The 26,974-nt window shown below is 52.6% G+C and overlaps 1 protein-coding gene across 4 annotated transcripts in view; it reads left to right on the forward strand.

Moving 5' to 3' along the window:
- Positions 1-26,974, forward strand: part of LTBP2 (latent transforming growth factor beta binding protein 2) — a 111,086-nt gene that overhangs the window by 62,248 nt on the left and 21,864 nt on the right. For all 4 annotated transcript variants that reach the window (XM_055437347.2, XM_088839450.1, XM_088839449.1 and 1 more), the window contains exons 9-17: positions 11,080-11,154; positions 14,590-14,712; positions 16,429-16,593; positions 16,853-17,068; positions 18,150-18,169; positions 18,609-18,648; positions 19,565-19,678; positions 21,792-21,920; positions 22,661-22,789. In XM_055437347.2, coding sequence (XP_055293322.2) covers positions 11,080-11,154; positions 14,590-14,712; positions 16,429-16,593; positions 16,853-17,068; positions 18,150-18,169; positions 18,609-18,648; positions 19,565-19,678; positions 21,792-21,920; positions 22,661-22,789 — 1,011 coding nt within the window. The remainder of the gene's footprint in view (positions 1-11,079; positions 11,155-14,589; positions 14,713-16,428; positions 16,594-16,852; positions 17,069-18,149; positions 18,170-18,608; positions 18,649-19,564; positions 19,679-21,791; positions 21,921-22,660; positions 22,790-26,974) is intronic.

The following is a 26,974-nucleotide window of genomic DNA, read 5'->3' on the forward strand; positions in this document are numbered from 1 at the left end:
TGCCTCTGAACACCAGCTCCCTCACTGTGTTCAGCACATCTCAGCAAGCTGGGCACCAGGGTGCAGACCCTGGAATGTTAAGCATTCCCCATACTGAACAAGAAATTACAAAGACAGGGCAATGTCAACATTTAAAATGTGGTAAAGTGCAGTTGGGCATTGTGGAGAGAAGGGGCAGGACGCTGGGGAACCTTGTTTGTATTGACAGGGTGCCAGACAGCTCCACACCCGAGCCTGGGGAGCTGGGGTGAGGAGTGTTTCTTTAAGTAGGCAAGACAGGCAAACTACTATGCAAGACTCAGGAAAAAGAAGGTGAGGGGCTGGGGTGGATTTCGGAATGGTTGGCAAGACAAGCATGATTCCTGTGTTCTAGAACATTCTCAGCTCTGGTGGCTTTGCCCCTCTGAACTTCTCTTCTGATAAAAACACTACTGCACCCCTCAGGGAAGGGCTTTGTTGCTCCCAACAAGGTAGTCTAATAGAATCAGGAGGTGAGGCAGTAATAAAGCCAGAAGCTGGGGTGGGGGAGGAGTCACGTGTGACTTCATAGCTTTCCCTAAATCACCTTTGACTCCTGAGGCTGTACAGGACTGTTGAAGAAGGTCCCTGCAGAATGCTGCTATTTGTGACATGGAAAAGGACTGCCTTGACATCTCAGTTACATGGCTCAGACAAATCTATTTTCTTCCAAAAAAAAAAAAAAAATCCTCAGTGCCTTCTTTCTCAAGGAAACAGCTCCGGGAGTCAAGCAAGGCCAGCCTCTGGTCCCCCCACCCTTTCTCCCTTCACTCTGAGTGGCAGATGCAGCTGATCTGCCAGGACCTGGCCTGAGCCACATCTTTCTGACCCCTGGGCAGTTATCAAAGGTCCCGGCTCAAGAGCTGCGGTCGTCCCCCCACCAGGGTCTGGAGAACACACAGCCCTTTAAAGCCACTTTGATTGAGGCCACATTTTTGAGTTTTCACCCGAGAAAGACAGACATCTGGGTTGACTGGAAAGTTGGCCGCTGCCCCATCTGGCTTGGCACTGGCCGTGTCAACCCTGAGGCCCCTTTGCTGCGGCAGGCGGGGCTGGCACACGGCGCGCGGCCCGCAGTGGTGGGCTCCAGCTGTTTGCCATGAGACCATCTCTCCATCTGCCTGGCGTGGGATGAGTTCACCTCGGAACCCAGGCCCCTCCCTGTATCTCCAGGGAGAGCGGATTCTCTTGCTCTGCCCCTTCAAGGAATTCTATGACTTTCCCTCTGAAAAAGCAATTATAGCTGCCAGTTACTGAATTTTTACACTATGCTGTGCTTTCACATGCATTATCTCACGTCACTGTCATGACCACCTGCAAGCTAAGGATCTTTATCCCCATTTGTTGGAGGAGAAAAGCTAAAGAGCTTGTCCAGGGTCACACAGCTAGGACCAAGGAGCTATATTTCAAATCACACTGTGTCTAATGCTTAACTGATCAGGATCTCCATAATCGGTGAGGGGGTGGGGAGACTAGTGAAATTCGCTCAGTTGTGTCTGACTCTTTGCGACCCCATGGACCATACAGTCCATGGAATTCTCCAGGCAAGAATACTGGAGTGGGTAGCCTTTCCGTTCTCTGGGGGATCTTCCTAACCCAGGGATTGAACCCAGGTCTCCCTCACTGCAGGTGGATTCTTTACCAGCCAAGTCACCAGGGAAGCCCAAGAATACTGGAGTGGGTAGCCTATCCCTTCTCCAGCATATCTTCCCAACCCAGGAATAGAACTGGGGTCTCCTGCATTGCAGGCAGATTCTTTACCAACTGAGCTATCAGGGAAGCCCTGGGAAAGCCTGATCCGTAATCAGCGAGGAGTAGGGTGGGGGTGTTGGGACTGCCTGAAGACAACACCAGTCAGGATGCTAGACCAGGATTTCAGTCAAGAGGGTGCATCCCAGGACTGTATTCCAGGTGTACATGAAAGCCAGAATCCGGCCAGAAGACTGGATTGAACAGACAGGCATGGCACTAGCCTGCAGCACTGGTCTGAATTAAGGGAGCTGTGTTGAAGGAAACATGGTGTGGGGTAGGAGCAGGTAGGCTTGTTCTGTGTGGTTTGGTGAGGGGAAAAAAGCAGCTGTATGGAAGTTTCTAGTAGGCAGAGCTCAACTGGAAGCTGAGCAGTAGGGACAACTTATTAAAAACTGCAGCTGTCTCGCTCTATAGTGGGATGTTTCCAGAAGTCCTCAGCCCCCCATTACGAAGAGTGTGCCTACCAAGAACTAGTGAGTGGAAGGAGTGGGAGAAGGAACTTGATTTTCGAGGGGATGGAGGTTTATGTAGATGTCTGGAAATTGATTTGAAACTCTCAATAGAAGGAAAGCCTTGGTTTGGCTTGGTTTTGCCATGGTCCTTGCCCACAAGGGGTGTTCCGGCTGTCGGTCTGTGATGTCAGCCCCTGGGGAGAATGGGCGTGTGAAGGTGATGTCTGAGGGGGCTGGGGCAGAGAATCCTAGTGTGAGTCACAGCAACATCACCCCATCACGTCCTCCTCGTGTGTGTGTGTGTGTTAGTCGCCCAGTCGTGTCTGACTCTTTGTCCCACCAGGCTCCTCTGTCCATAGAATTCTCCAGGCAAGAATACTGAAGTGGGTATCCATTCCCTTCTCCAGGGGATCTTCCTGACTTAGGGATCAAAGCTGGATCTCCTGCATTGCAGGCGGATTCTTTACCAGCTGTGCCAGCAGGGAAGCCCCACATCCTCCTCAGATGCTCTTAATTCAGAAGCTGTGATACGAGCCAGGCACTGTTCTTGTTCTCGTTTCTCTGCATGCTAACCACACCTGTAGGTGGTGTTACTGTCTTCATTTTATAGATGAAACTGGCCCTGAAGCTCCAGGTCTATGTGACCCCAGCCCCCTCATTCTACTTGCTCTGTAATCTGTTTCCCCTGCCTCTTGGCTTGGGCATTCGCTGAACTCGAGGACCTGGGCCGGGGGAACAGCTGTGCCGGGGTGGGGCTCCTGTTCCCTGAGACTTTGGGTCAGACGCCCAGTCTCCTGCCCTAAAGAAACGAGATTTTCCGAGTTGCAGTTTGTTGGGCTGAAAAAAGTCGTGACTCTTTGGCTCAGGGTTGTTCTGAGAGCTTCCAAGGGACTCAGAGCCTCCTGGGAAATGTGCCTCAGCTCACGTTCACACCCTTCCTGCCCCCGCAGGGGTGTCACTGACACGTGGCATCTCTGGCCTGGAGAGCCCCAGGGAGCGGTGGGGTCGGGGTGGCTGGTGTGGTACCCATTTGAGCCAGGTGTCTGGCCAGACCCCTCCCTACCTCATGGTTCGTAGTGACCGAGACACCCATTTTGACTTCGGATCCACCCTGAAGAAGCAGTCAGAGCCCATCTTTGGGTGGGATTTCTGCATCACTGGTAGCAGGGGGGTGATCCATTAGGACTTCACCACCGGAATAATGGACATTATGATAATAATCAACATGTGACAAGCCTCACGCTCAGACTTTTTCTCGCTTGTTTAGTGTTCACAATAATGCCCTGAGAAAAGAATGGTCATCTTCATTTTACTGATAAGAAAACCAAGGCTCGGAGAGTTACTTGCCCAAGTCTCTCCAGCCAGTAAGGAGCAGCCGGCCAGCTTGTCCTTAAAACTGTGTTGCTGGGAGGGGAGGAGGGAGGGAAGGAGGAAGGGAGGGAGTCTAGGGGAGCATCTCCAGGGACTGTGCCAGGCCCTGAGCTAGCTTTAGTCTGATGTTGATTGTTTCAGTAAAGTTAATCCTCACAACAACGCACAAACTGAGTTTCTATCCCCACTTCTACATGGGAAAAAAATTAAGGCCTTGAGGGAGGTTAAGGAGTGTGCCCCAAGTCACACAGCTAGTCAGAGTGGAGCCAGGAATTAGATGTGAGCCTGCCTGCCCCAGCACCCACACCCTTTCCGCTGCCCCCAGGGGAGTCGAAGTTTTCTTTTCAGTTTACCCGCCAGAGTTTGCAAATCAGGACTGAAGCTCCAGCCTGTACACGTGCCCGTGTGTATCAAGCTCAGCCTCGTCCAGTGTGTGTGTGTGTGTGTGTGTGTGTGTGTGTACGCGCGCGTGCGTGTTCTCTGGACCCTCCACATCTCCCTGCTACAACCATCTGTCATCACAGACTGAGATCAGCGTGGCTTGTAAACAGCCCCATAGCCAGACATATGTCTCCCCCCATCTCCTCCCTGAGCTCTGTCAACAGAGTCAGGGCCAAAACTGTCTCCAGCAATTAGTTTGCCCGTGTTGAGGCCTCCTTGGGGATTCCAGCAGCTGAGGGTAAGAATCAGCGGGGCAGGGGCAGGCTGCAGCCAGTGGCCCTTTTGCTGCCTTCTGAGAACAACAGAGGGGTGGCAGTGACTGGACAGGGCCCGAGGCCAGGGCTAGAAGACCTGAGTTCCAGGCCCACGTGGCCCAGATTTCCTGACCAGGAAAGTCATACACATCTGCCCGACCTGCTTCCTAGGCATTTGGGGATGTTCAGACTCCTTGGAGTTCAGGTTGAGTCCAGCTGACCCCTCAGCAGCTGCTTTGGCTTCTCAGGTCAAGGTCCCGACTGCAAGGCCACTTCACAAGAGCCTCTTTAAAACACCCATGGGAATCCCAGCTCAGCACTCTGTCTTTCCAGATCCACAAGTCCTCTGCTCTCTGACCCTTGTTTTATCTTGATCTGGCTGAGGGGCCACGGGAGGAGTAGAGGGTCTTCACTGTTTCCTTTATCAATTCTACATGATTCTTCCGTTGTACACATTGTGGAGCATTTGCCAAGGATCTGATTAATTCCCCAGCATCTGATGAATTCCTCTGACCTCCTTCAGGATGACTCTGCCTTTTTTTCTCATTCACTCTCTTGATCCCTTGTTCTTAAAGAGGAGGAGGTCCCAGGAAGAGTGATACGTCTCCTTCTGAGCAGGTAGCACCCATTAGCCTCTGGACCCTAGGATTCTTGTCCTAGACAACTTCTAAGGCTTGTCATGAATTCATTAATTCATTTGTAGTTAGTAGAGGGATGGTTCAGAATTTGTCTTCTGGAGGCAGATTCATAATCCCAGTTCCATCCACCAGCTGGGTGACCTTGGGCAAATGTCTTAACCTCTCTATGCCTCAGTTTGCTTCATCTGTGAGTTGAGGATAAGATTAGTGTCTCCAAGGGCTGTTATGAGGATTAAATAAGTTATTACCTGTAAAGCCTTTATAAAAGGGCCTAGGCCGTAGTACTGGAGAAGGAAATGGCAACCCACTCCAGTATTCTTGCCTGGAGAATCCCAGGGACGGGGGAGCCTGGTGGGCTGCCATCTATGGGGTCGCACAGAGTCGGACACGACTGATGCGACTTAGCAGCAGCAGCAGCAGCAGCAGCAGCCCATAGTACAAGATATTTTTCTGTGCTGTGCTTAGTTGCTTGGTCATATCCGAATATTTGCTGTAGTCCACCAGCCTCCTCTGTCCATGGGGAGTCTCTAGGCAAGAATACTAGAGTGGGTTGCCATGCCCTCCTCCAGGGGATCGTCCCAACCCAGGGGTCAAACCCAGGTCTCCCGCATTGCAGGCGGATTCTTTACCAACTGAGCCACCAGGGAAGCCCAAGAATACTGGAGTGGGTAGCCTATCCCTTTCTCCAGGGGATCTTCCTGACCCAGAAATCGAACCAGGGTATCCTGCATTGCAGGCAGATTCTTTACCAGCTGAGCTACCAAGGAAGCCCACGAGTCTTTTTTTTTTTTTTTGCAATATTATATTGGTTGGTATTGCCATACATTGACATGAATCCGCCCTGGGTGTACATGAGTTCCCCTTCCTGAATCCACCTCCCACCTCCCTCCTCCCCTTATCCTCCCTCTGGGTCATCCCGTGCACCAGCCCTGAGCATCCTGTATCATGCATCGAACCTGGACTGGTGATTCGTTTCACATATGATAATATACATGTTTCAATGCCATTCTCCCAAATCATCCCACCCTTGCCCTCTCCCACAGAGTCCAAAAGGCTGTTCTGTACCTCTGTGTCTCTTTTGCTGTCTTGTATACAGGGTTATAATTTCCATCTTTCTTAAATTCCATATATATGTGTTAGTATACTGTATTGGTGTTTTTCTTTCTGGCTTACTTCACTCTGTATAATAGGCTCCAGTTTCATCCACCTCATTAGGACTGATTCAAATGAATTCTTTTTAATGGTTGAGTAATACTCCATTGTGTATATGTACCAAAGCTTTCTTATCCATTCGTCTGCAGATGGACATCTAGGTTGCTTCCATGTCCTCGCTATTATAAACAATGCTGCCATGAACATTGGAGTACATGTTCATTTGTACTCCAATGTTTCCTTGGTGTGTATGCCCAGGAGTGCGATCGCTGGATCATATGGCAGTTCTATTTCCAGTTTTTTAAGGAATCTCCACACTGTTCTCCATAGTGGCTGTACTAGTTTGCATTCCCACCAACAGTGTAAGAGGGTTCCCTTCTCTCTACACCCTCTCCAGCATTTATTGCATGTAGACTTTTGGATAGCAGCCATTCTGACTGGTGTGAAATGGTATCTCATTGTGGTTTTGATTTGCATTTCTCTGATTATGAGGGATGTTGAGCATTTTTTCATGTGTTAGTTAGCCATCTTTATGTCTTCTTTGGAGAAATGTCGGTTTAGTTCTTTGGCCCATTTTTTGATTGGGTCGTTTATTTTTCTGGAATTGAGCTGCAGGAGCTGCTTGTATATTTTGGAGATTAATTCTTTGTCAGTTGTTTCATTTGCTATTATTTTCTCCCATTCTGAAGGCTGGTTTTTCACCTTGCTTATAGTTTCCTTTGCTGTGCCGAAGCTTTTAATTTTAATTAGGTCCCATTTGTTTATTTTTGCTTTTATTTCCAATATTCTGGGAGGTGGGTCATGGAGGATCCTGCTGTGATTTATGTCAGAGAGTGTTTTGCCTATGTTCTCCTCTAGGAGTTTTATAGTTTCTGGCCTTACATTTAGATCTTTAATCCATTTTGAGTTTATTTTTGTGTATGGTGTTAGGAAGTGTTCTAGTTTCATTCTTTTACAAGTGGCTGACCAGTTTTCCCAGCACCATTTGTTAAAGAGACTGTCTTTTCTCCATTTTATATTCTTGCCTCCTTTGTCAAAGATAAGGTGTCCCTAAGTGCGTGGATTTATCTCTGGGCTTTCTATTTTGTTCCATCCACGAGCCTTTTTAATGCTTGCTATCATATTATTCATTCCATTTTGATTGAGTGCCTGTACTGTTCCATGTGCTGGGCATGTTTCCAGAGACACAGCAGTGACAGAGAAGGTAAGGTCCCTGTCCTCACAAAGCTTACACTTTATCAGGGGAGCTGGACAAACAAACAGGCAGCCACAGCGCATTTAATCACGATGATGAGGGAAGGCCTATGGGTGTTGGGAGCACTTGAGAGACATGCCTGGTGATTCCCGCCCTACCCCATCAATGCCGGAATCTCACCCAGAGCCGCGGATGGGTGCTGAGTTCTCATCCCAAGCCAGGCTCTCTCCCTTCCACATGGTCATCTGAACTTTGGTTTTCTTTCCCTCAAAGAGATATAAGTAGATTTTTCTGGATCGGATGCTGCACTTGTCCTTACAGAAGCTAGGAAGCAGCCCCTTATAGATGACATGACCTCTGTGAGTGTGAGGAGAGGTGCTGAGGGTCCTGGCTAAAGTGGGCATTTCACCAGGAACACTGGCTTTGGCATTTCTCTCTAGAAGCCTGCCCGCACCAAGGATTGTCCAGTCAACGGTTTCTCTTCAGGCCAGTGAGAGGGCAGAGTCGTCTCGGGAGGAAAGCGCTTTACAGGAAAAGCATGTGTTTCCAGACTAACGAGAGAGCCCAGCGGCTCTCAGTTCACATATTCCCCGGGTTCACAGGGTTTCCCGCAGGTGCCACGGCTGGGTCCACCCTTCCTCTGAGCCCAGCTGTCCTCCACCCCTCTCCTGTTTGTTAAAGAAGCAAAAAGTTTGTGGCAAATATGTATGCATATGTATATATGTACTACAACTTCAGTTTACAATCCTTTGTTAAAGTTCTGCCTAACTTCTCCCTCCTGGCACCAGCTTACTGCCCTGGCCTCCTGGCGCCCCTCTTCCTCCTCTTGGGGTGGGGGAAGCACCCTTCACAGCCAGCCAGAAGCTTTGGTTGCAGCCCTGACTCAGCCCCCTCTGAGCTTCACCGTCCTTCCTAATCTGTTAACTGGAGATAATGACCCCTGCCTCGCGGGGTTATGGTGAAAGCCGGGACCATATGCGCCGAAGGGCTCCAGCCTCCGAAGCGCCGTCCAGATGTTCCCGGCCCCCTGGCATCCGCCTCGCGCCATTCCTCCCCACCTTCTGCTCCTCATAAATCAGCTTGCTTTTTGAGTTTCCCCAAACAGCTTCCCCTCGCGCTTTTCCTCCTCCCTGTCCTCAGTTCTTGCCACCAGGCACCAGGCCAGACACTCACATTTCCCAGCCTCACCCCCATCCATCTTCTCAATGTCGGCAGCGTTTCCAGATCCCTTGCTTATCTCTGCACTGCGGCCTTTTAGGCTGTTTTCCCCCATGTGGATGACGACATGCAAACCCTGGGGAAGACCATTTGTGGCAAATATGTATACATATGTATGTATGTGTGTATATATATAAATATATATAACAGCTTCAATTTACAATCCTTTAACCTTAAAAAAAAGAAAATTAAGTTTTACTAATTTATGGCTTCACTTGATCTCTATGTTCCAAGCATCCTCAGGCAAGAGTGGGCCTTCCAGGGAAACACAGCGCCTCCTCATGTTTGTCTTTGGTATCACAACATGGACCGCAGGACAGTGTTCTGCTTGTGGGTTCTTTCAGTTAGGTGGTCTGGTGTTAACTAAAGCAACCCTCACCAAATGGAGAAGTGACTCTAAAACATTCTTGCAGAGAAAAACAGGATTTAAAATAATACGAATAATTGCAATCATTTAAAAATGCAAGGCTGACGATTCTCCTCTGACAGGTCATCAGCCATATTCCAAGGTAAAAGTAACAACAGTCTCTCACATGGGACCCAAAATGGGCCCCAGGAGTCAGATGATCAGGAAGGCTATACGAAAATACAGCTTGTATCTAGCATCATTAATACCAAGCCCCAGCTTCAGTGTATAACGTGCCCAGAGAGAACAGCTAATGATGAACTAAAATCTATCTTGATTAGAAAAACATTTTAAAACACCGGGGGACTTCTCTGGTAGTCCAGTGGTTGCGACTTTGAGCTCTCAGTGTAGGGGCATGGGTTTGATCCCTGGTCAGGAAACTAAGATCCCACATACCAAAAACAAAAACAGAATACCGAGTGTGTGCACATTTTGCTGTACAATTGGATGAAGGTATAGGTATTCCTAACATCTCTCTTGGCACTTGCAAGAATCTATTTCAACAATAAATATATGAAGAACTATCTATTGTGTAAGCCACTAAAGGCTGAATCTATATGGAAGATAGAAGACCTATATTCTCAACAATATATGACTTCTTGAATAAAGATAAGATTTACCCAATAACTCTATAAGCTTAGTTGATGTTAGGACCAGAAGGTAATGGAGCTGAAGAAGGCTGTTTGTAATGTCCCCTCATCACAGCCTGCATAGGCAAGCTATTGCTACAAAGGAGTCAGCTAGGAGAAGACACGTTGCTACAGGAAGTCATCACACTGTTAACTTTATAAAACAAGACATTAAAAGTATGATGGTATCTTTACAGAACTTCGTGTTGCAATAGTATCTGTAGAATCCCTGTACCCTTCAGAATTAGTGGCTATGACTTGACAAGGAAATTATCAAACTGAAACATGAGTTCTTCTTTGTTTTTTTTTTTTAAACAAAAAGATAGATGCCTTTGTTAAAGATTAAAGATACATTTGTTGCCTTTACCTTTAATGACAGGTAGCTGTCAGCAGTATACCATCTGCTAGTGCTTTTGAAGAAAAAAAATATTTAAATAAAAACATCTTCAAAGCACTTCTTTGGAGGTTGACATATAAATCCGTCCCTCCAAGGTAGTGGGGATGTTTTCTCTGATTTTATTAGATGTCAGTTGTTTTTTTTTATTGCACACTTCTTTTCTCTCTCTCTTTAAAGTAAAGGGGAATATTGTGAAATAAAGATAGGAGTTATCAGCACCAAAGTACTGAGAGTTGTTGCCTGGTTGGTCCATCTGGACTCAGACTGCTGCCCAGTTTTGTTCACTATCATCTTCAAGCAGGGATGCTTTCCAAGCAAGTCGTGATGGGAGAGAGCCTTTTGAAAATGGATGTTGGAAACAATCCCATCATCGTGTGATTTGTTGCTGTAAATCCGCTCATTTGCATACCTGAAAAACTTGAAAACGGGTTTTCTAACTTTTTTGAATATGTCAGCGTAACTAACTGACCTTAGGGAACATGAAACTCTACTAACTAAATGTCAACATGGTTGAAATTGCATCACACAGTTGTTGAGTGTGAATGAATGAATATCATGGTTTTATAAGCACAACCAATGGTAAGCGTCTTCCATCTCTATCTGAGATTCTTTGTCAGCTATGGCAGCATTAAAATTAAACATCAAAAGAAACCGAACTTAGAACCCAACTGTGAATTGTCATATCAAGATGTTTGAACACTAACAAAATAACTATAGTTGTATAAGATGCATCCATTAGGAGAAACTGGGTGATGGATGTACGGGACCTCTGTACTATCTTTTGCAACTTCCTGCAACTCTATAATTACTTCACAAACAGAAAGTAAAAATTGAATAAAACTTGTTCAATCACATGTTTTACAACATTGATATCATATAATATAAACTGTATCTAGTATTATAACTATATGCAAGATATATAGTCACTTAGTGTCATTTTTAGTCATAGCAAGGTGCGCTGAGAGTAGCCTGGTGAGATCCAGGGAAAGGATTTTGGCCAAGGAAGCACAGCTGCCCAGGGCGATGGCTTGCGGGGGCTGGGGCCTCATAGCTGCAGGGTGGGCTGGACATCCAGACTACTCCCCACTTCCCAGCATGGGTGACAGAGGAGCCCAAGGGCCCTCCACTGAGACCTGTCTGTATCTTCACTCCTTAGCGTCCCCGGTGATTGAAAATGGCCAGCTGGAGTGTCCTCAGGGGTACAAGAGACTGAACCTCACTCACTGTGAAGGTAAGGATGACCAGGCCCAGGGCTAGGCTTGGGGAGCCAAGATGACAGAGGTACGATAATGCAGAGAGACGCTCCCCCGTGATAGATGTAGCAGCTACCGCTGTCTGAGTGGTCTTCGCTGGGCCAGTAAAGCCCCAGCTTGGGGCGGTGGGGTGGCTGCCAGCTTCAGGGCCTAAGGAAGTCAGAGGGTAGTGATGGTGCAAGCTGAGCGAGGGCCTGGGAGCCAAACTGTCCCCTCCGCCCCTTCTTCCCTGACCCCCACTCAGATCTCGGGCTGTGTAGTGCGGCAACTCAGGGTGCTATCCCCACATATCCACTCCCTTCCTGGGCTGCTCTCCCTGGAACAGGAGGACTTCGGACTCCAGGGTGGGAGATCAAGTCAGCCTGCAAAGATGGGATCTCTGTGGACTTTACCCAGCTGAGAAGCCCCTCAGCTTCTCAGGCCTCCTTCCTGGAGTGGGGCAGGCACAGGCAGAGGTGGGGGCTGGGGGAAGGAGACCCTGAAGCACAGTCCCCGGGCCTTGCTGCCCTGGCTGGCAGGCTCTGTGAAGCCAGCTGAGGCCTGGATGCTCTGCATTTGAGACCCCCCAGAGGGACAAGGCCCAGGGCACCTCAGGACTAAAGAATGGGAAGGGAGGCACTCAGCCATGGCTCTGAGCAGGGAGCCCTTGTTGGCTGTGGACTGGCAAGAGGTATGATGTGAGCTGCGCCTGCCAGCCCATGGGAGGCTCCTGAGGTTAAGACAGATGCCCTTTGGGGAACTGGACAAATCGCTGTCTGTATGGTTTGCTTTGGGCGAAGCCAGATTAAAGGCAGGAGATTGACTCAGATGGTCTCCTAGGTCCCCTCCCCTGGAGGAGTCTGGGTTATCTCTGCCTGTGGGGATTTCCAGCCCATGGGTAAGAACTGGTGCCTGGACCAGGCAAAAGGAGAGGCCTCTGATCCAGCTCAGCCCGGGGGATCTGCCTCCCTCAGGGGCAATGAAGCAGGACCTCGTGGCCAGTGAGTGTGCAGAGAAGTAGTGTTTTTGCCCTTAGAGAGTGCAGTGGGCTGCTCGTATCTAAACTGTCCCCAGTGGCCTCTCTGCCTGGCAGGTCTCCCGGTCTGCAGGATTAAAGTGATTCCCAGGATCTCAGATGGGCTCTCTACCTTCCTTCCACTGAGTTCCCGAGGGGCTCTCCCCAGGAGACCCTGGCCCTGAAACCTCCTCCCCCCATGTCTGTGGCTGCAATCTCCTTGTCTGGGATGAGACCCCTCATCTCTGCACCTGTGGGAACCGTCCCTATTAGCTCCATCCTCGTCTCCTACACCCACAGGCTAATCTGGGGTATTGCTATGAGCTACATTCATTGCACTGGATGTTAGTTCACAGCGATGGACAAGACACAGCCGCCGTCCCAGGTGGAGGCAGATGCCTGATCAGCTTCACACAATGAGAGAGGTGCTCTCGAGAGGAGGAGGCACTGGGTGCTTTGGCATCCTTTCCAGACTGGAAGATCAGGGAAGGCTCCAGGTGATACTGGGCTTCCCTGATAGCTCAGTTGGTAAAGAATCTGCCTGCAATGTAGGAGACACCAGTTTGATTCCTAGGTCGGGAAGATCCTCTGGAGAAGGGATAGGCTACCCACTCCAGTATTCTTGGGCTTCCCTCATGGCTCAGCTGGTAAAGAAACCACCTGCAATGCGGTGATATCTGACCTAGACTTTAAAAACGAGTGTGCTGTGCTGTGTGCTAAGTCACTTCAGTCGTGTCTGACTCTTTGCAACCCTGTGAACACTAGCTCGCCAGGTTTGTCTGTCCATGGGATTCTCTAGGCAAGAATACTGGAGTAGGTTGCCATTTCCTCCTTCAGTGGATCTGCCTGACCCAGGGATCGAACCTGCATCTCTTGGGTCTCCTGCATTGGCAGGCAGATTCTTTACTACTAGCACCACCTGGGAAGCAGAGTAGGGTTGGCCAACTGAAAAGGGACACAGGGATTCCAGGCCGAGGGACCAGCACGAGCCAAGGAGCTGTTTGGGCTGGCTGGAGTACCGCCAGTGTATCCACAGGAGATTACACAGGCATCCCAGGGTCTTATCAGAGCCACCGGTTCAGCCACAGGGTTTTGGAAAATGGTGGAGAGCCTTGGATACCAGGTGAGGGTTTAGAGGCTCCCTCTAGGAGGTGATGGAGAGCCCAGAAGCTTCTCAAGCAGACGGGAGGCAACTCGGATTTGTGTTCAGATGTCACTCTGTCTGCAGTCTGAAGGCAAACGGATCAGTTCCCTTCTCATCTCTCCCTCCCCCAGTAGAATACCCAGCAAGGAGTAGCTCCCCAAGGTGGGTCGCCTTTCAGCATCTGTGCCCAGTGCCTACTCCCCCAAAAGCCTGTGGGCAAGCAGGTGGCTCTGGGCTGCCAAGTGTTACCTGCAGGTCCCGGAGCTGGGTGCCCATCACAGATCTTCCATGTTCACCATCGTCAACAAAGGTGCCAGCACCAGGAGGGCTTCTGACATCTTGGAGTGTGAAGGTTGGGATTTCCCCTGCCCTCCTCCCAGGGCCTGCCTCCAGCCGCTCACCTCCTCTTCCTTGCTGAGGCCCCCCATCCTTAGCTTCTCACTATGGACACGACCCTTGGATCTTGGGTCCAGCAGAGATGCTTCGGGGTCTGTCAAGGAAGACTGCTAGTAGGCACTGGGCACCATTCTCCACCCTCCAAGCCACTTCTCCCCGTATCTGCCCCTTGTTACTTCCCAGCATGCCACTTACGAGCTGAGTGACTTTGGGCGAGTCACTCCTGGAGCCTCAATTTCCTCACTTGTAAAATGAGGCCATGTGGACCTTCTTGATACAATTGTGAGAAGTAAATAATATATCATATGCAAGGGCTTCCCAGGGGGCACAGTAGTAAAGAATCTGCCTGCCAATGCAGGAGACGCGGGTTTGATCCTTGGTTCAGCAAGATCCCCTGAAGTAGGAAATGGCAACCCACTCCAGTATTCTTGCTTGGAGAATCCCAGGGACAGAAGAGCCTGGTGGGCTCCAATCCATGGGGTCGCAAAGAGCCAGACGCCTATGATCAACTGAGCGTGTGCGCGCGCACACACACACACACACACACACACACATCATATCATATGCAAACCAGCTGGTGTGGTCCCTGGCATGCTAGGCACTCAGTGAACACTAGCTCTGAACATTATGACCATAATCACCAGTTCCTGGACTCAGTGATTTGCAACATTTATCTAACTTTATCCCCCTAATGGGACTACATGGTGGTTACTACTATTATCCCCACTTTACAAATGAGAAATTGAGGCCTAGCAAGAGGGATCACACTGAATTCTTTTCTACTTGGAGAATCGTAGCAGAGCTCTGCCGGGGTTCCTCCCCTCCATCACGAGTGGGTGGGGTGGGGTGGGCCCCTGGTCATCTCCCTGCTCCCCCCAGATGTCAACGAGTGCCTGACGCTGGGCCTGTGCGAGGACTCAGAGTGTGTGAACACGAGGGGCAGCTACCTGTGTACCTGCAGACCCGGCCTCCTGCTGGATCCATCCAGGAGCCGCTGTGTGTGTGAGTGCAGGGAGGGGCCAGGGTGGGGGTTCTGGGGAGTGAGATGGGACCCTTGGGGTACACAGGCCAGGCTGAGAGCAAAAATGCCCCCAGACCTCAGGCTGCCTCTCCACCTAGGACTGGGCCCCAACAAACCCCCTCTGCTTCGTCCTACTGGGATGGAGACAGTCACTGCTTCTCTTTTGGCTTCAGGCATTTCTTTGAAGGCTTTGCAGTTTGGGATTTTCTACCTCCTCTGTTTCTCCCTAATCATTGCTGTCCCATCTGTTGCCTCATCTGCTTTGGGGGGATGTGCGTTGCTGTGATATCTTGCTGAGCTGCAGCTGCCTCTTCCAGCACGCCCGAGCCTAGCTGCCTGGGCCCTTCACTGTAGACCTTTCTTAAAGAGCCTGCCCATCATAGGAAGAGCCTGCCAGCCCCAGGGCCTTTCCATAAATCCCGTGGTCCCCGTGTCTGGACGTGCTCTGTGTCCGTGAGCACGGATGTGTCACTAGGCATCTCAGCATGTGTCTGTGTGTGTGCCTGTGTGCACACTCAGGCAGCTGTTTCCAGGGGCCTCTGTGGTTTCCAGCTGGGAGAGGCCCAGGCTAGCAGTCACCTGCCCACGCCCCCCAACCCCGTTTGCCACTCCCCATGGCAGAACTGACATCACAGCCCAGACCAGGGAGGCCTGACCAGGACTGAATAAAACCAGTCTCAACCGGACTCTGCAAAGTAGCAACCCAGCTCAGGTCGGCCACCCAAGGCTCAACAAAGCTCCCTGTGGCCGGCCAAGCCCTCAGTCTGTGAACTGCCAAGTCCTGGGTCTGGGAAACCACAAGACAAACAGACTCGAGCACCACCCTCACAAGAGGGAGCACCCTTGCAAGGGAGAGACTGGACCCAGCGTCCCCAGGGTCCCCAGAGGAGATGATAAGAGGAGACAGCGAAGGATGAGGGGATACAGAGTGGGGAGAACATCTCAGGAAGAGTTCACGGTCACTTATTTATTAATGCTGGAAAGAGCCCCTCCGGGCAGGGAGGCAGAGATGGCCCTGGCTGTTATTCTCTAAGCCCAGCGTGGCTCACATTCACTGCAGTCCACAGGATTTTGATTCATGGATCTAGCCCTCCATCCGCCCATCAGGGAGCACTGACTGAGCACCCGCGTGCACCAGACGCCACCCAGGTTGCCTGGGCTGTGAAGATGACCAAGGCAGGGCCCCTGTCCTCAAAGCTCCCCATCGGTCCAGTGGTTCTCACCTCGACTCATCTACCCAGGGAGACCCTGTGGCCCTCAGGGCACACCGCTCCCCGCGCATGCTCCCCAGGATGGCTTTTGTCAGCACCGTGGACTGAGAATCTGAGACAAGCAGGCTCATCCCCTTCCCTGCTCTCAGCTTTCCCACGTGAGGTTGGGTGTCCAGGCCCCTCAAACAGATAACCTGAGGAGGGGCTGAAGCCTTCCTGCAGCCACTCGTCCTCGTGTTCCGTGAGCACTTTCAGGGCCCCAACTTCTAGACCGAGACACAGGCCTGGCCGATCTGAGCCCATGTGGCCAGCCACTCCACCATCCTCTGCCTTTCCCCTCCCACTGGCTACCTGCCTGCCCCCAACCTGTCCGCTCTCACCTGCTTCCATACCCAGTGACCCACCCCCTCCTGCCCCCCTCCTGCTGCCATACACAGTGACCCACCCCCTCCTGCCCACCCTCACCTGCCGCTGTGCCCGTTGCAGCGGACAAGGCCGTCTCCATGCAGCAGGGGCTGTGCTACCGGCTGCTGGGGCCCGGCACCTGTGCCCTGCCTTTGGCCCAGCGGATCACCAAGCAGATATGCTGCTGCAGCCGAGTGGGCAAAGCCTGGGGCAGCCTGTGTGAGAAATGCCCCCTGCCTGGCACAGGTAACCCTCTGTCCACTTCTCAGCCCCGGCCACCAAGCTGCTTCCTCCATGCCAGTGGCCGCTGTCCCCCCACCCTGGACCTAACCTAAGGCCAGAGAGCCTAAGTCCTCCTCCCTGACCAACTCCTTAACCCAACTTGGGGCCCCTCCCTCCTCACTGCCACATTGCCTTGCCCCCCAGGAGGGAGGGAAAGGAGGACCCTGGCTTCCTGCGGGAACAGCACCCCCCTCAGCTGGTCCTCTGACCCTTGAACTCACAGAGGCCTTCAGGGAGATCTGCCCTGCGGGCCACGGCTACACCTACTCGAGCTCGGACATCCGCCTGTCCATGAGGAAAGCTGAGGAGGAGGAACTGGCCCGGCCCTCGAGGGAGCGCATCCCGAAGCGCAACGGGACCCTGCCCAGGCCAGCAGAGAGGCAGCCACTGCGGGCAGCCACTGGCACCTGGGTGGAGGCCGAGACCGTCCCCGACAAGGGTATCTGGTTTGGGGAGGAGGGCTGAGGGCTTCCCCGCCCCTCAGGTTATAGCATCTCAAAGAGAAGTGGGGTGTTTACCCTGGACCCGTGGTCTCCCACCTCAGGGAGTTGGAAAGAAACATTAGGAAAGGGAGTTGGAAACACAGCACAGCCTTGGGAACCTGCTCTCATGGCCTGGCCTGATGGAAAGGCCGCATCTCCTCCTTTGGGGCCAAGAGGTGCCCATGTCCCAGAAAGCTGCTGGTGGGGGGTCTATAGCACCCCCCCAACCACCGCTAACCCTGCCTTTCCACCCCCTGCCCCTGCCATGCTGCTTCTGGGGCTGGTACTGGCTCCTGGAGGAGCTGTCAGGTGCATCCTAGGGAATCTGGGGGCTTCAGATCCCCTCCCTTGGCCTTGGACTCAAAGCACTGGCTCCAGCTCAACTGCCTTGGGCCCAGGAGGCATGGGGCTGGAAAGATGTGGGGCTTGAGGCACCCCTGGCAAGTGCCCTGGGAAACCGTGCAGAAGGCACACCTGCTTTACTGGTAGCGTGGAGTACAAGGACATATTAGGACAGGGAGAGCCATGCGATGAACAAAGTGCTCCGCAAATCAGGAACAGACCGACAGGGCAGTCAGGCAGGGCCCCAGTCACTGTGGTACCTGGGCGCGGGCCAGGAGCAATCCCCCCTTCCTAGAACTATTGCCTTGCCCTGTAGCCTGGAGCAACCCCGTGTGGCCAGGAGGCTTGGGAGGGAGGAGGCGGCAGCTCAAGGAGGGTTGCAGTGAGGACGAAAAGGGCAGACTGGCCCAGAGTGGGTGGGACTCCTGTCGCCGGTGGCATTCAAGGAAGCCAGAGGTTTCCTCTCGCCAACTGACCACCTTGTAGGCCCCCCAGACCGGGGATCCTGGGATCTGGGCTGGTCAGTCCTGGAAGGGTGGCGGGGGCAGGTAAGACGAGTCAGAGCTCTCTCTGCCACCGGGCCTGCTGTGGACCAAGTAGGGAGGTCACAGAGTGAACCAGCCCTGGCCACGGGGGGCGGGAGCAGGCAGCCATATGTGTCCTCCCTGAGCTCACGCTCTTATCTTTCCTCCCCAGGTGATTCCCAGGCCAGCCAGGTAAGTGAGTCATCCCACCAAGGAGCTGGGCAAAGGTGGCAGAGTCCTGGACCTGGTAGCCCTGAGGCTGCAGGGCAGTGTCAGTGAGGGAGGGAAGGGAGAACGATCCAGCGTACGCAGGATTTTACTTACAGAGAAGCCAAAGTGGGAGAGTTGATCCCATGACCCAGTTGAACCCTGAAAGAAGTAATAATCGCAGCTCTGGTTTTTCCGGCAACTACAGTGCAAGTTCTGTCATTTGAGAAGGTCGGTGAGGGGGGGAACCCCGTCAGAAAGAGAGCAGGGATGTGTCCTGTTAGTCCTGGCTGTTGCTCAGACTTTCATCACAGTATATGAGGTCTAGAACTGTGTGCTAGGTCACTTCAGTCATGTGACCCCACGGACTGTAGCCCACCAGGCTTCTCCAGGCAGTGAGACACCTTCTCCCGTTTCTGTGCAGGTGACAACCAGCATTACCCAGCTATCCACCTGGGTCCCAGGTGAGTGCCTCCTCCTAGTGGCGCCCAGGAAACAAAGGGAGGGAAGGAAAGACTTTAACTAGAAGTAGTGATAGTACATGTGAGCTGATGCCAGAGGCTCGGTTCAGGTGAGGTCGCGGGTAACGTGAGAGGTGAACACTTTCCCTGGGAGCTCTGTACACCTAAGGCGTTAGAAGGTCACCGAAAGACACTGCCATGCCTTGTGAATACCTCCCCAGCCGCAGCACTCAGTCTGCCCTTCATGGTGCTGAGACCAAAAGGAACCAAAGAGGGATAAAAGACCAAAGAGGAAGAGCTGGCTGAAGTGGGCAGGTCAGGTCCAGGGGGCCCTGCTCCCAGGCCTGCCTTCCCTCAGGAGATGGTTAGAGCTTTGCAGAGCCCATCAAGAGATGGGTAGAGCTCCAAAGAGCCCAGCTGGCTGGCTGGGGACAGGACACTGTTCAGAGTCACCTTCAACGTCCTCTGCTGTAAGGTGGACATGAATGCCTGCCCTGCAGCCTCTTAAGGCAGGTGAGATGTTGGTGTTTGAGGCAGAGCTCTGTAACTCTAAAGTGTTTTGCAAGCAGAAGGAGAAAGCTGAAGTAGGCCCGGGCTTCGGCTTGTCTCCAACAAGCTAGCAGCCGTGGACGAGTGGCTGTTCCCGCAAGCCTCCGCCTCCTCCCCTGCAAAGTGGAGGGTGAGATTAGATGTGCTCTTAGAGTCTCTGACTGTTTGGAGCCAAGTGGAGTTTCAGGAGACTTGGAGGCAGAGGGGATGACCCGCCCAGGCTCCAGCCCTTGTTCTTAGAGCCTGACGGCAGGGAGGAGGGAAGGGCACTGCCTGGCATCTCTGGAGGGAATGCTGTCCAGGAGGTAGGAAAGTGGGCAGTCCAGGGGCCAAGGCCCACCCACTCCCCCAACCCCTCTTCCCTTCACAGGAGATGCCCTGGGAAGACCAACGCCATCAGTGCCTGAACAGGGGATCCCGGAGGCCAGGGAAGAAGCACAAGTGACGGCCCCCACCGATGTGCTGGTGACCCCAGCCCCCTCAGGTACGTGCAGCAGCCCCTCAAGGTGCTCCCGGCTCTCCCCCCAGATGCACAGTGCTCAGAAGACTCCTGCCAGGGTCAGCACCTCGGCTACATCCCACAGAGGGCACGGGGTGCCCCTAGTGACTGGAGGAGTTCCGTCTGGAGCACCAGTCAAGCCAGGCAGGAGAAAGAGAAGGGAGAGTTCGCCTTCCAGGAGAACCCGGGGGGCCCTCTCCAGGAAGGGGTGCCCATGGGGCCTCCAGGATCCCGACTCTTCCAGGCTGTTGGCCCAGAGTCGGCTGAGTGCCCTGGTGGCGGGCAGCCTCTTGCCCACGGGGAGGGCCAACTTTCAGGAGGCAAAGTGGTTCTGTGTCTAAAGTTGTTTGGCTGCCCGGGAGCCTGTGTCCCCGGCTCTGGCCACTGCCGCGGTGAGGGGGTGTGGTGCGGGGGAGAGCCCTGGCATACCCACCTTGCTCTGGAATGTGCCCTCCTCAAAGCCTCCTTGTCTGGGGACTTGGTTCCAGAGAAGCAGGGCTGGTGCTGGCACAGCAGCTCCCTGCTCACGTGTGTGCTCACGTGCGTGTGTGCTCACGTGTGTGTGTGCTCACATGTGTACCCCCACGAGTGCCCTCGTCAGGGCCTTGCTGCTTTTAACCTCATAGACTGAGGTCACCTTGGGGTGAGGGGTATTTCCTTCAGCAAAGGGAGAGACCCTGAAGGTTAAGGGAGCAGTCCAGAGAGTGAACTGGGCTGGGAGTTTGGTCTTCCTAGGCCTGAACCGGGGCATCCCCGCTGCCCTTCCCAGGACCCCTCTTCTCTGGGCTCAGTGCACTGCTCTAGGAAGTGTCCTCGGCCCCCCGCCGCTCAGCAGGCAAGATGAGCTGGGTTCAAGGGCAGAGCTGGGGCGTCGGCTATGTGGGGACACAACGCCACACGCACACACACACACTCCAGAACCTTCCTCCTGATCCCTTTCCCCCTTGCCATCCCCAGCCTTACCTCTTGGGGAGGACATGTTTCTTCTGGCTGGAGGTCCTCCTGAGCCCCCAGGCTGACACAAACTCAGAGCCAGGCCAGGGGCAGGGTAGCCTCACACACAGGCCAGTGTGGGCATTCAGTTCAGTTCAACCTGGCAAACACTGTGAAGCCCTGTTATGCACCAACACAGCACATCCCGGCGCATTCCCTGGGGTCTCCGGGGTTTCCTCGGTGCTGTGGGGCAGGGCGGGAGCCTGGGGGTGTGGGCTTCGGGCTAAGACTTACTGTGAAAGCCCCTCATTCATTAAGTCATCTGCTCCTTCAGCATGTTTTAAGTGCCAGGTACTTTTCTAGTGTTAAGGACACAGGTTCAAAAGAGCTATAATCTCTGTCCTCCACGCAGCCTCAGCCCTGAGTCCTGGTGAGTCTCCAAACTGTTTCTGAATTCAGTATCCGCCTCCCACTTTCTACCCCATTACCACCACCCAGGGCAGGCCTTGTTTAATTCATTTTGGTGGGTTTCTAGGTGTGCTTCCCCTCTCACCCCAGTCCATCTGCCACCTTCCTGCCTTTCTGATCAAGGTGGTATATGAGAGGCGTAGTCTTCCTGAGATGGCTCTGATCATACCCCGACTCCCATGATTCCCTTTCTTACCAATTTGTCTCAATGTGGCATTCAAGGCCCTGCTTAGCTGGCCCCAGCCCACATCTACCCTCATCGCCTGGCATTTTTCCCAAAACCCAACTTACCAGATCTGTCTGCGCTCTGGGAGAAACTGGGCAAGGAGTACCAGGGGAGGGAAGCCCTCGCTCTGGGGTGAGAACTGACCCTGTATTCAGGGTGAGGTCAGCCTGGGGGCCTTAGGGGCAGAGGCCCTTTGCTGGGACGTAGGACCCAGGTTACTGGAACCCCTGGGTCTTGGTGAGAAGGATGCGCTACTGCACACTCCATCCTGGTAGGGCTCGGGTCCCTGGGAAGAGGGGCCATGCATGGGGTCGTATACAAGGCCTCGCTATACGTGCATGTGGGAGGGCCCAGCCAAGGCTGGGGGGAGGCTCCTGTGCTCGCGTGCCCTGCCCCCACCCTCCCCCCATCCCAGTCCACTGCCCTCACCTGTCCCCACCCTGCCAGCCTCAGCTGTGCTGTCTCCCACAGGCATTGACAGATGTGCCGCTGGGGCCACCAACATCTGTGGCCCGGGCACCTGCGTGAACCTCCCGGATGGATACAGATGCGTCTGCAGCCCCGGCTACAGGCTGCATCCCAGTCAGGCCTACTGCACAGGTGTCCATGCGGGCGGCCGGGGCTCACTCGGTGGCTGGGGTGGGTGGGGGCAGGGTGGGGGGGCCAGTCCAGAGGCCACGGCAACTGAAAGTCCAAGCAGTGCTGTGTGGTTGATGGGCAGAGGAGCCACAGTCCCTGCAGACAAAGCTAACCTTAAACTTGGGGAGGCTGGTCTCTCTGGAAGTACCATCTGAGGAGTCTTCCGGAGAGTGGAAAGAACCCCTGGGCCTTGGAGCCCAGAAAAAGAACACCTTTTACTTGGCGCCCTCGGCTCTGAGATCAACCCACCCCTCAAACTGGTCATCTCACTGTCTGCATAGCAGACTGAAGCCTGACCTGCTGTCTCCACCACGGCCATCCCTGGGGGAGAGGTTTGGAGGCACAGCACATAAATCATCCAGTGGGCCTGATCCACTCCCCCGGTGTTTTATACAAGGGAGACACATCTGCTGTGCCTTGAAGGAGAAAGGAAATGATCACGGGGCCCAGGAGAAGGGGGACACAGGGAAAAGACGGGGTGCGGGGCCACTGCCCCAGGCCCTTGGTTCCTGAATGAGCCCGATGGACGGACTTCAAGGTCCCCAGGCTCAGAGATTTTTCGTCTCCCCAGTCTCCTCTGCTCCCTCAGCCCCTCCTTGCCCCACAGCACCATCCCCTATCCAGCCCTTACCATGGCAAGTGGCTCACAGGTACCCAAAGGAGGGCCTCCCTGACTGCCCTCCCCATCTCCCTTTGACCAGATGACAATGAGTGTCTGAGGGACCCCTGCAAGGGAAGGGGACGCTGTGTCAACCGCGTGGGCTCCTACTCCTGCTTCTGCTACCCTGGCTACAAGTTGGCCGCCTCGGGGGCCACACAGGAATGCCAAGGTAAGCTGAGCCGCCCTTGCCCCTGGGAGGGGTACAGGACCCCACAGGTGGTGTTTGGGTGGAGGAGGATCCAGGCATTTGCAGCACCTAGTCACAGCACTGCAGGGTGGGGAATTGGGGTACCGCAGGAACCGAGACCAGGGCTCAGACTTGGACCTGGGAGGAAGCAGAACCTGCACTGAGGCCGAGGTTGCTGAGATGGAGGGGTATGAATCTGAAAGGCAGCAAAATATTCGCCAACAAACCAAGGAACTGTGACGGGAGCCAAGAGTACGAGGGGAAACCCAGGGACATGGCTAGAGATGAAGACGAGCATCCAGGTCCCCAAATTCTGAGTGACAAGGAGTTTTTTTCCTGTTGGGTACAGAGGGTGACCTGTGAGGACACCAACTGGGACTCTGGGCAGCCTCGGGAGCAGGGATGCCTTTTCTGAGAGATGCCTACAAACTTTAAGCTTCCCTGGGAAGCTCTGCATGGGGCCGCTGGACAAAGACACTTCCAACAAAGGCCCTTTAACGTGCAGCATTTATACTGCCTGTGAAACACTCCACTTACATTTTTACTAACGAGTTTACAGAGAATAGGATGCAGTGGTTTCCAAGCAGTGCCGTAAGACTCATAACCCAGTCGGAATCCTTCATCTGGAGAATGGCCCTGCTGTTCTCAAGACTCACGTTTCTGGTTCTGGCCCGGGAGCTGTGTGAGCTCTCGGAGTACTGCACTGAGTAAGGCGTGGACTCTGGCACTGTGGAATGAGGGCACACTGGTTCCATATGGAAGAAAGTGCAGGTTTCCCACAGGGATGTTTGAGTGGGGCCAGAATAATAACAGCTACCGTTTAATAGGTCGTTCTCATGTGCCAGTGCCATCGTAAGCCCTTTATTTTGTGACACTCATCATCCCACCCAATCCCATGCCGTAGAAACCCTTATCCCCATTTCACAGTTTAATAAACTGAGGCTCAGAGAGGTGAATTGAAACACCCAGAGACCTCACCCCTAGAGCCGTGGCTGAGCTGGAAGCAAAATCAAAATCGTCCTGGCCCCAAAGCACGGTTTGCTTCCAACACCCACCCACCCCCCACCCACACACACACACACGGTGAAGGAAAAGAGGAAGCGGAGGGTATTTCAGGGGAAGGGAAGCGTTTCTGCAGAGGGCAGAGCCGTGAACAAGCCTGGCGTGCTCTGGGAATAATGATAAATCCAGAGTGACGGGAGCGCCCGGTATGTGGAGGAAGTGGCGGGAACCGGCGCCAGTTTGCTGAGTGTCTTGAGCGCCAGGCTGAAGTGCTTGGTCGCCGTCCCACAGACAGTGGCAGCCAGCAGAGGTCTGCGAGCAGAGGGCGGCGGTGCGGTCAGCCGGCTCTCAGGGAGGTGACTCAGGCAGCCGTGCTCAGAACAGCCTGGAGTTATCGAGGGCAGAGGCCTGGGGGCTAAGGGGCTTCTCTGGTGGGCTTTGCAGCCTTGGCAAGTGCTATGGGCCGGAGGCACTGCTCCCTGCAGGCCCAGCCCAAGGTGCTGGCCCGGGACAGTCAGTGGGCTGCTACAGGGAAGGGTGTCACCAGGTCTGACGCAGACACGGGGTCCTGCCGCGTGCCAGCCTGGGTGTCTGGATGTCTCTGCCAGCCTGACAGCTGGGGGAGGAGGCCAGAGGCTCAAGGTCAGCTCTCAGAGCTTCTCCAACAGGGCGTGGCTGCCACCTGATGAGGCCTCATCCAATAACATCCATTTTCTAAATGTTGCTGCTCTCAGAGTATCCTCCTTATTTTAAATATTTTTATTTATAAGTTATTTCATTAATTTATATAATTAATAGAAATTAATTAATTAATAGATTCCCCCTGAGGAGGAAATGGCAACCCACTCCAGTATTTTTGCCTGGAGAATCCCTTGAACAGAGGAGCCTGGTGGGCTACAGTCCATAGGGTAACAAAGAGTCAGATATGACTGAGCAATAATTATTATTAAATAATAATTTAATTTAAATATTTAAAATAACATTTGCTTTACTAGTAAATATGAGCATCTCTTCATATGTTAGCTATTGGGTTTCCTTACCTAGGAATTGCTTGTCCTCATCTTTTGCTCAGTTCAGTGGTCATTCCTGTTTTTCCTTGTGGCTGTTTAGGAGTTCCATATATATTCCAGATACTTGCCTGGGTTTAGAAATGATAATTCTTACCTCTTGTCCTCTGCCCATTGACCTTATCTACGTATCCTTCTTTGAACAGAAATTCTTAGTTTTAGTATATAGAAATTTACCTTTTTTCTTTATTTTTATGCTTTGAGGGATTTATGTAAAAATTCCGTCCCCACTATAAGTCACAAATATATTCTGCACCTTCCTTTATTCTGGCTACAGTTTTGCCTTTCATGACATGCTCTTTTTATTTAGTTAGTTATGTATTTTATTTATTTGGCTGTGCCGGGTCTTAGATGTGGCGTGTGGGATCTAGTTCCCTGATCAGGGACCCAGCCCCGGCCTCTCACTTTGGGAGTGCAAAGTCTTAGCCTCTGAATCTCCAGGGAAGTCCCTCACAACATGTTTTAATCCATCTGGAGTCCATCCTTATATGGGTGTTAAGACTGAGTCTTTTCCACTTCCATTTTTCTCCATAGAACAAGTCAGTTTTCCCAGCCTTATTCATCCAGCAGTCATTCTGGCCCCAGCAGTTAGTAAGTCCTTTAGCAAGTTTCCTTTCCTTTTCCACTGGGAATGCTGCTGCTAAGTCACTTCAGTCGTGTCCGACTCTGTGTGACCCCATAGACGGAAGCCCACCAGGCTCCCCTGTCCCTGGGATTCTCCAGGCAAGAACACTGGAGTGGGTTGCCATTTCCTTCTCCAATGTGTGAAAGTGAAAAGTGAAAGTGAAGTTGCTCAGTCGTGTCCGACCCTTAGCGACCCCATGGACTGCAGCCTACCAGGCTCCTCCATCCATGGGATTTTCTAGGCAATAGTACTGGAGTGGCTTGCCATTGCCTTCTCCGTTCCACTGGGAATAGAGCTTCCCAAAGTGAGGACTGGTTGTTTCAGAATTGCCTGGAAAGCTATTAAAATGCAGGTTCCTAGGCCCGCCCTAGTACCACTGGGTCAGAGTCTCTGGACGTGGGCCTCAGAGTGCGCATTTTACACCTTTGACTGGTGACTCCACTCTGCACTGAAATGTTAGGAGGTATTGCTCAGATGAAAACACTGTCTGAAAACAAATGCTTTTCATTCCACTCATGCAGTAGGTGCTTTGGGGGTTCTGGGCTAGGCACTAAGGGCATGGGGATAATAAGGCACATTCTCAGAAGTCACGGGGGTGGGGGAGCAGTTACTCATCCCTACTCATCCCTAAGGGAACCCTGGGGAGGGCCATGTGGGTTGGAAGGGCAAGGGCAGCCTCACTGAGAGGTGGAAAGGAAACAGCCAAGCTGGTGGATGTGAAGCCACTCCAGGCAAGGAGGCAGAGCAGGCAGAAGCCCAGAAGCAGGTTCCGCATGGCTGTTGAGGCTAGGAGGCGTGTGGGAGGCAGGAACCATGGTGAGAGAACCGGGCAGGGGCCAGGTCATGAGAGATCTCACATGCCAGGCAGAGGAGCTTGGGTTTTACGGAGTAGGTTTAGTGCTAGAATAATAATAATAATTGGAGAAGGAAATGGCAACCCACTCCAGTATTCTTGCCTGGAGAATCCCAGGGACAGAGGAGCCCATGGACGGGCTACAGTCCACATGTTCTCAGAGAGTTGGACACGACTTGGCGACTGAGCACAATAATAATAATTCAATGCTTACGCTGGGCTGGAAGAAGCACAAGCTGGAATCAAGATTGCCGGGAGAAATATCAATAACCTCAGATATGCAGATGACACCACCCTTATGGCAGAAAGTGAAGAGGAACTCAAAGGCCTCTTGATGAAAGTGAAAGAGGAGAGTGAAAAGGTTGGCTTGAAGCTCAACATTCAGAAAACAAAGATCATGGCATCTGGTCCCATCACTTCATGGGAAATAGATGGAAAAACAGTGGAAACAGTGTCAGACTTTGTTTTTTTGGGCTCCAAAATCACTGCAGATGCTGATTGCAGCCATGAAATTAAAAGACGCTTGCTCCTTGGAAGGAAAGTTATGACCAACCTTGATAGTATATTAAAAAGCAGAGACATTACTTTGCCAACCAAGGTCCGTCTAGTCAAGGCAATGG

This window comes from Moschus berezovskii, chromosome 9, assembly GCF_049115385.1.
Source record: "Moschus berezovskii isolate FMDL1 chromosome 9, NW_MosBer_1.0, whole genome shotgun sequence".
Classification (NCBI taxonomy): Eukaryota; Metazoa; Chordata; class Mammalia; order Artiodactyla; family Moschidae; genus Moschus; species Moschus berezovskii.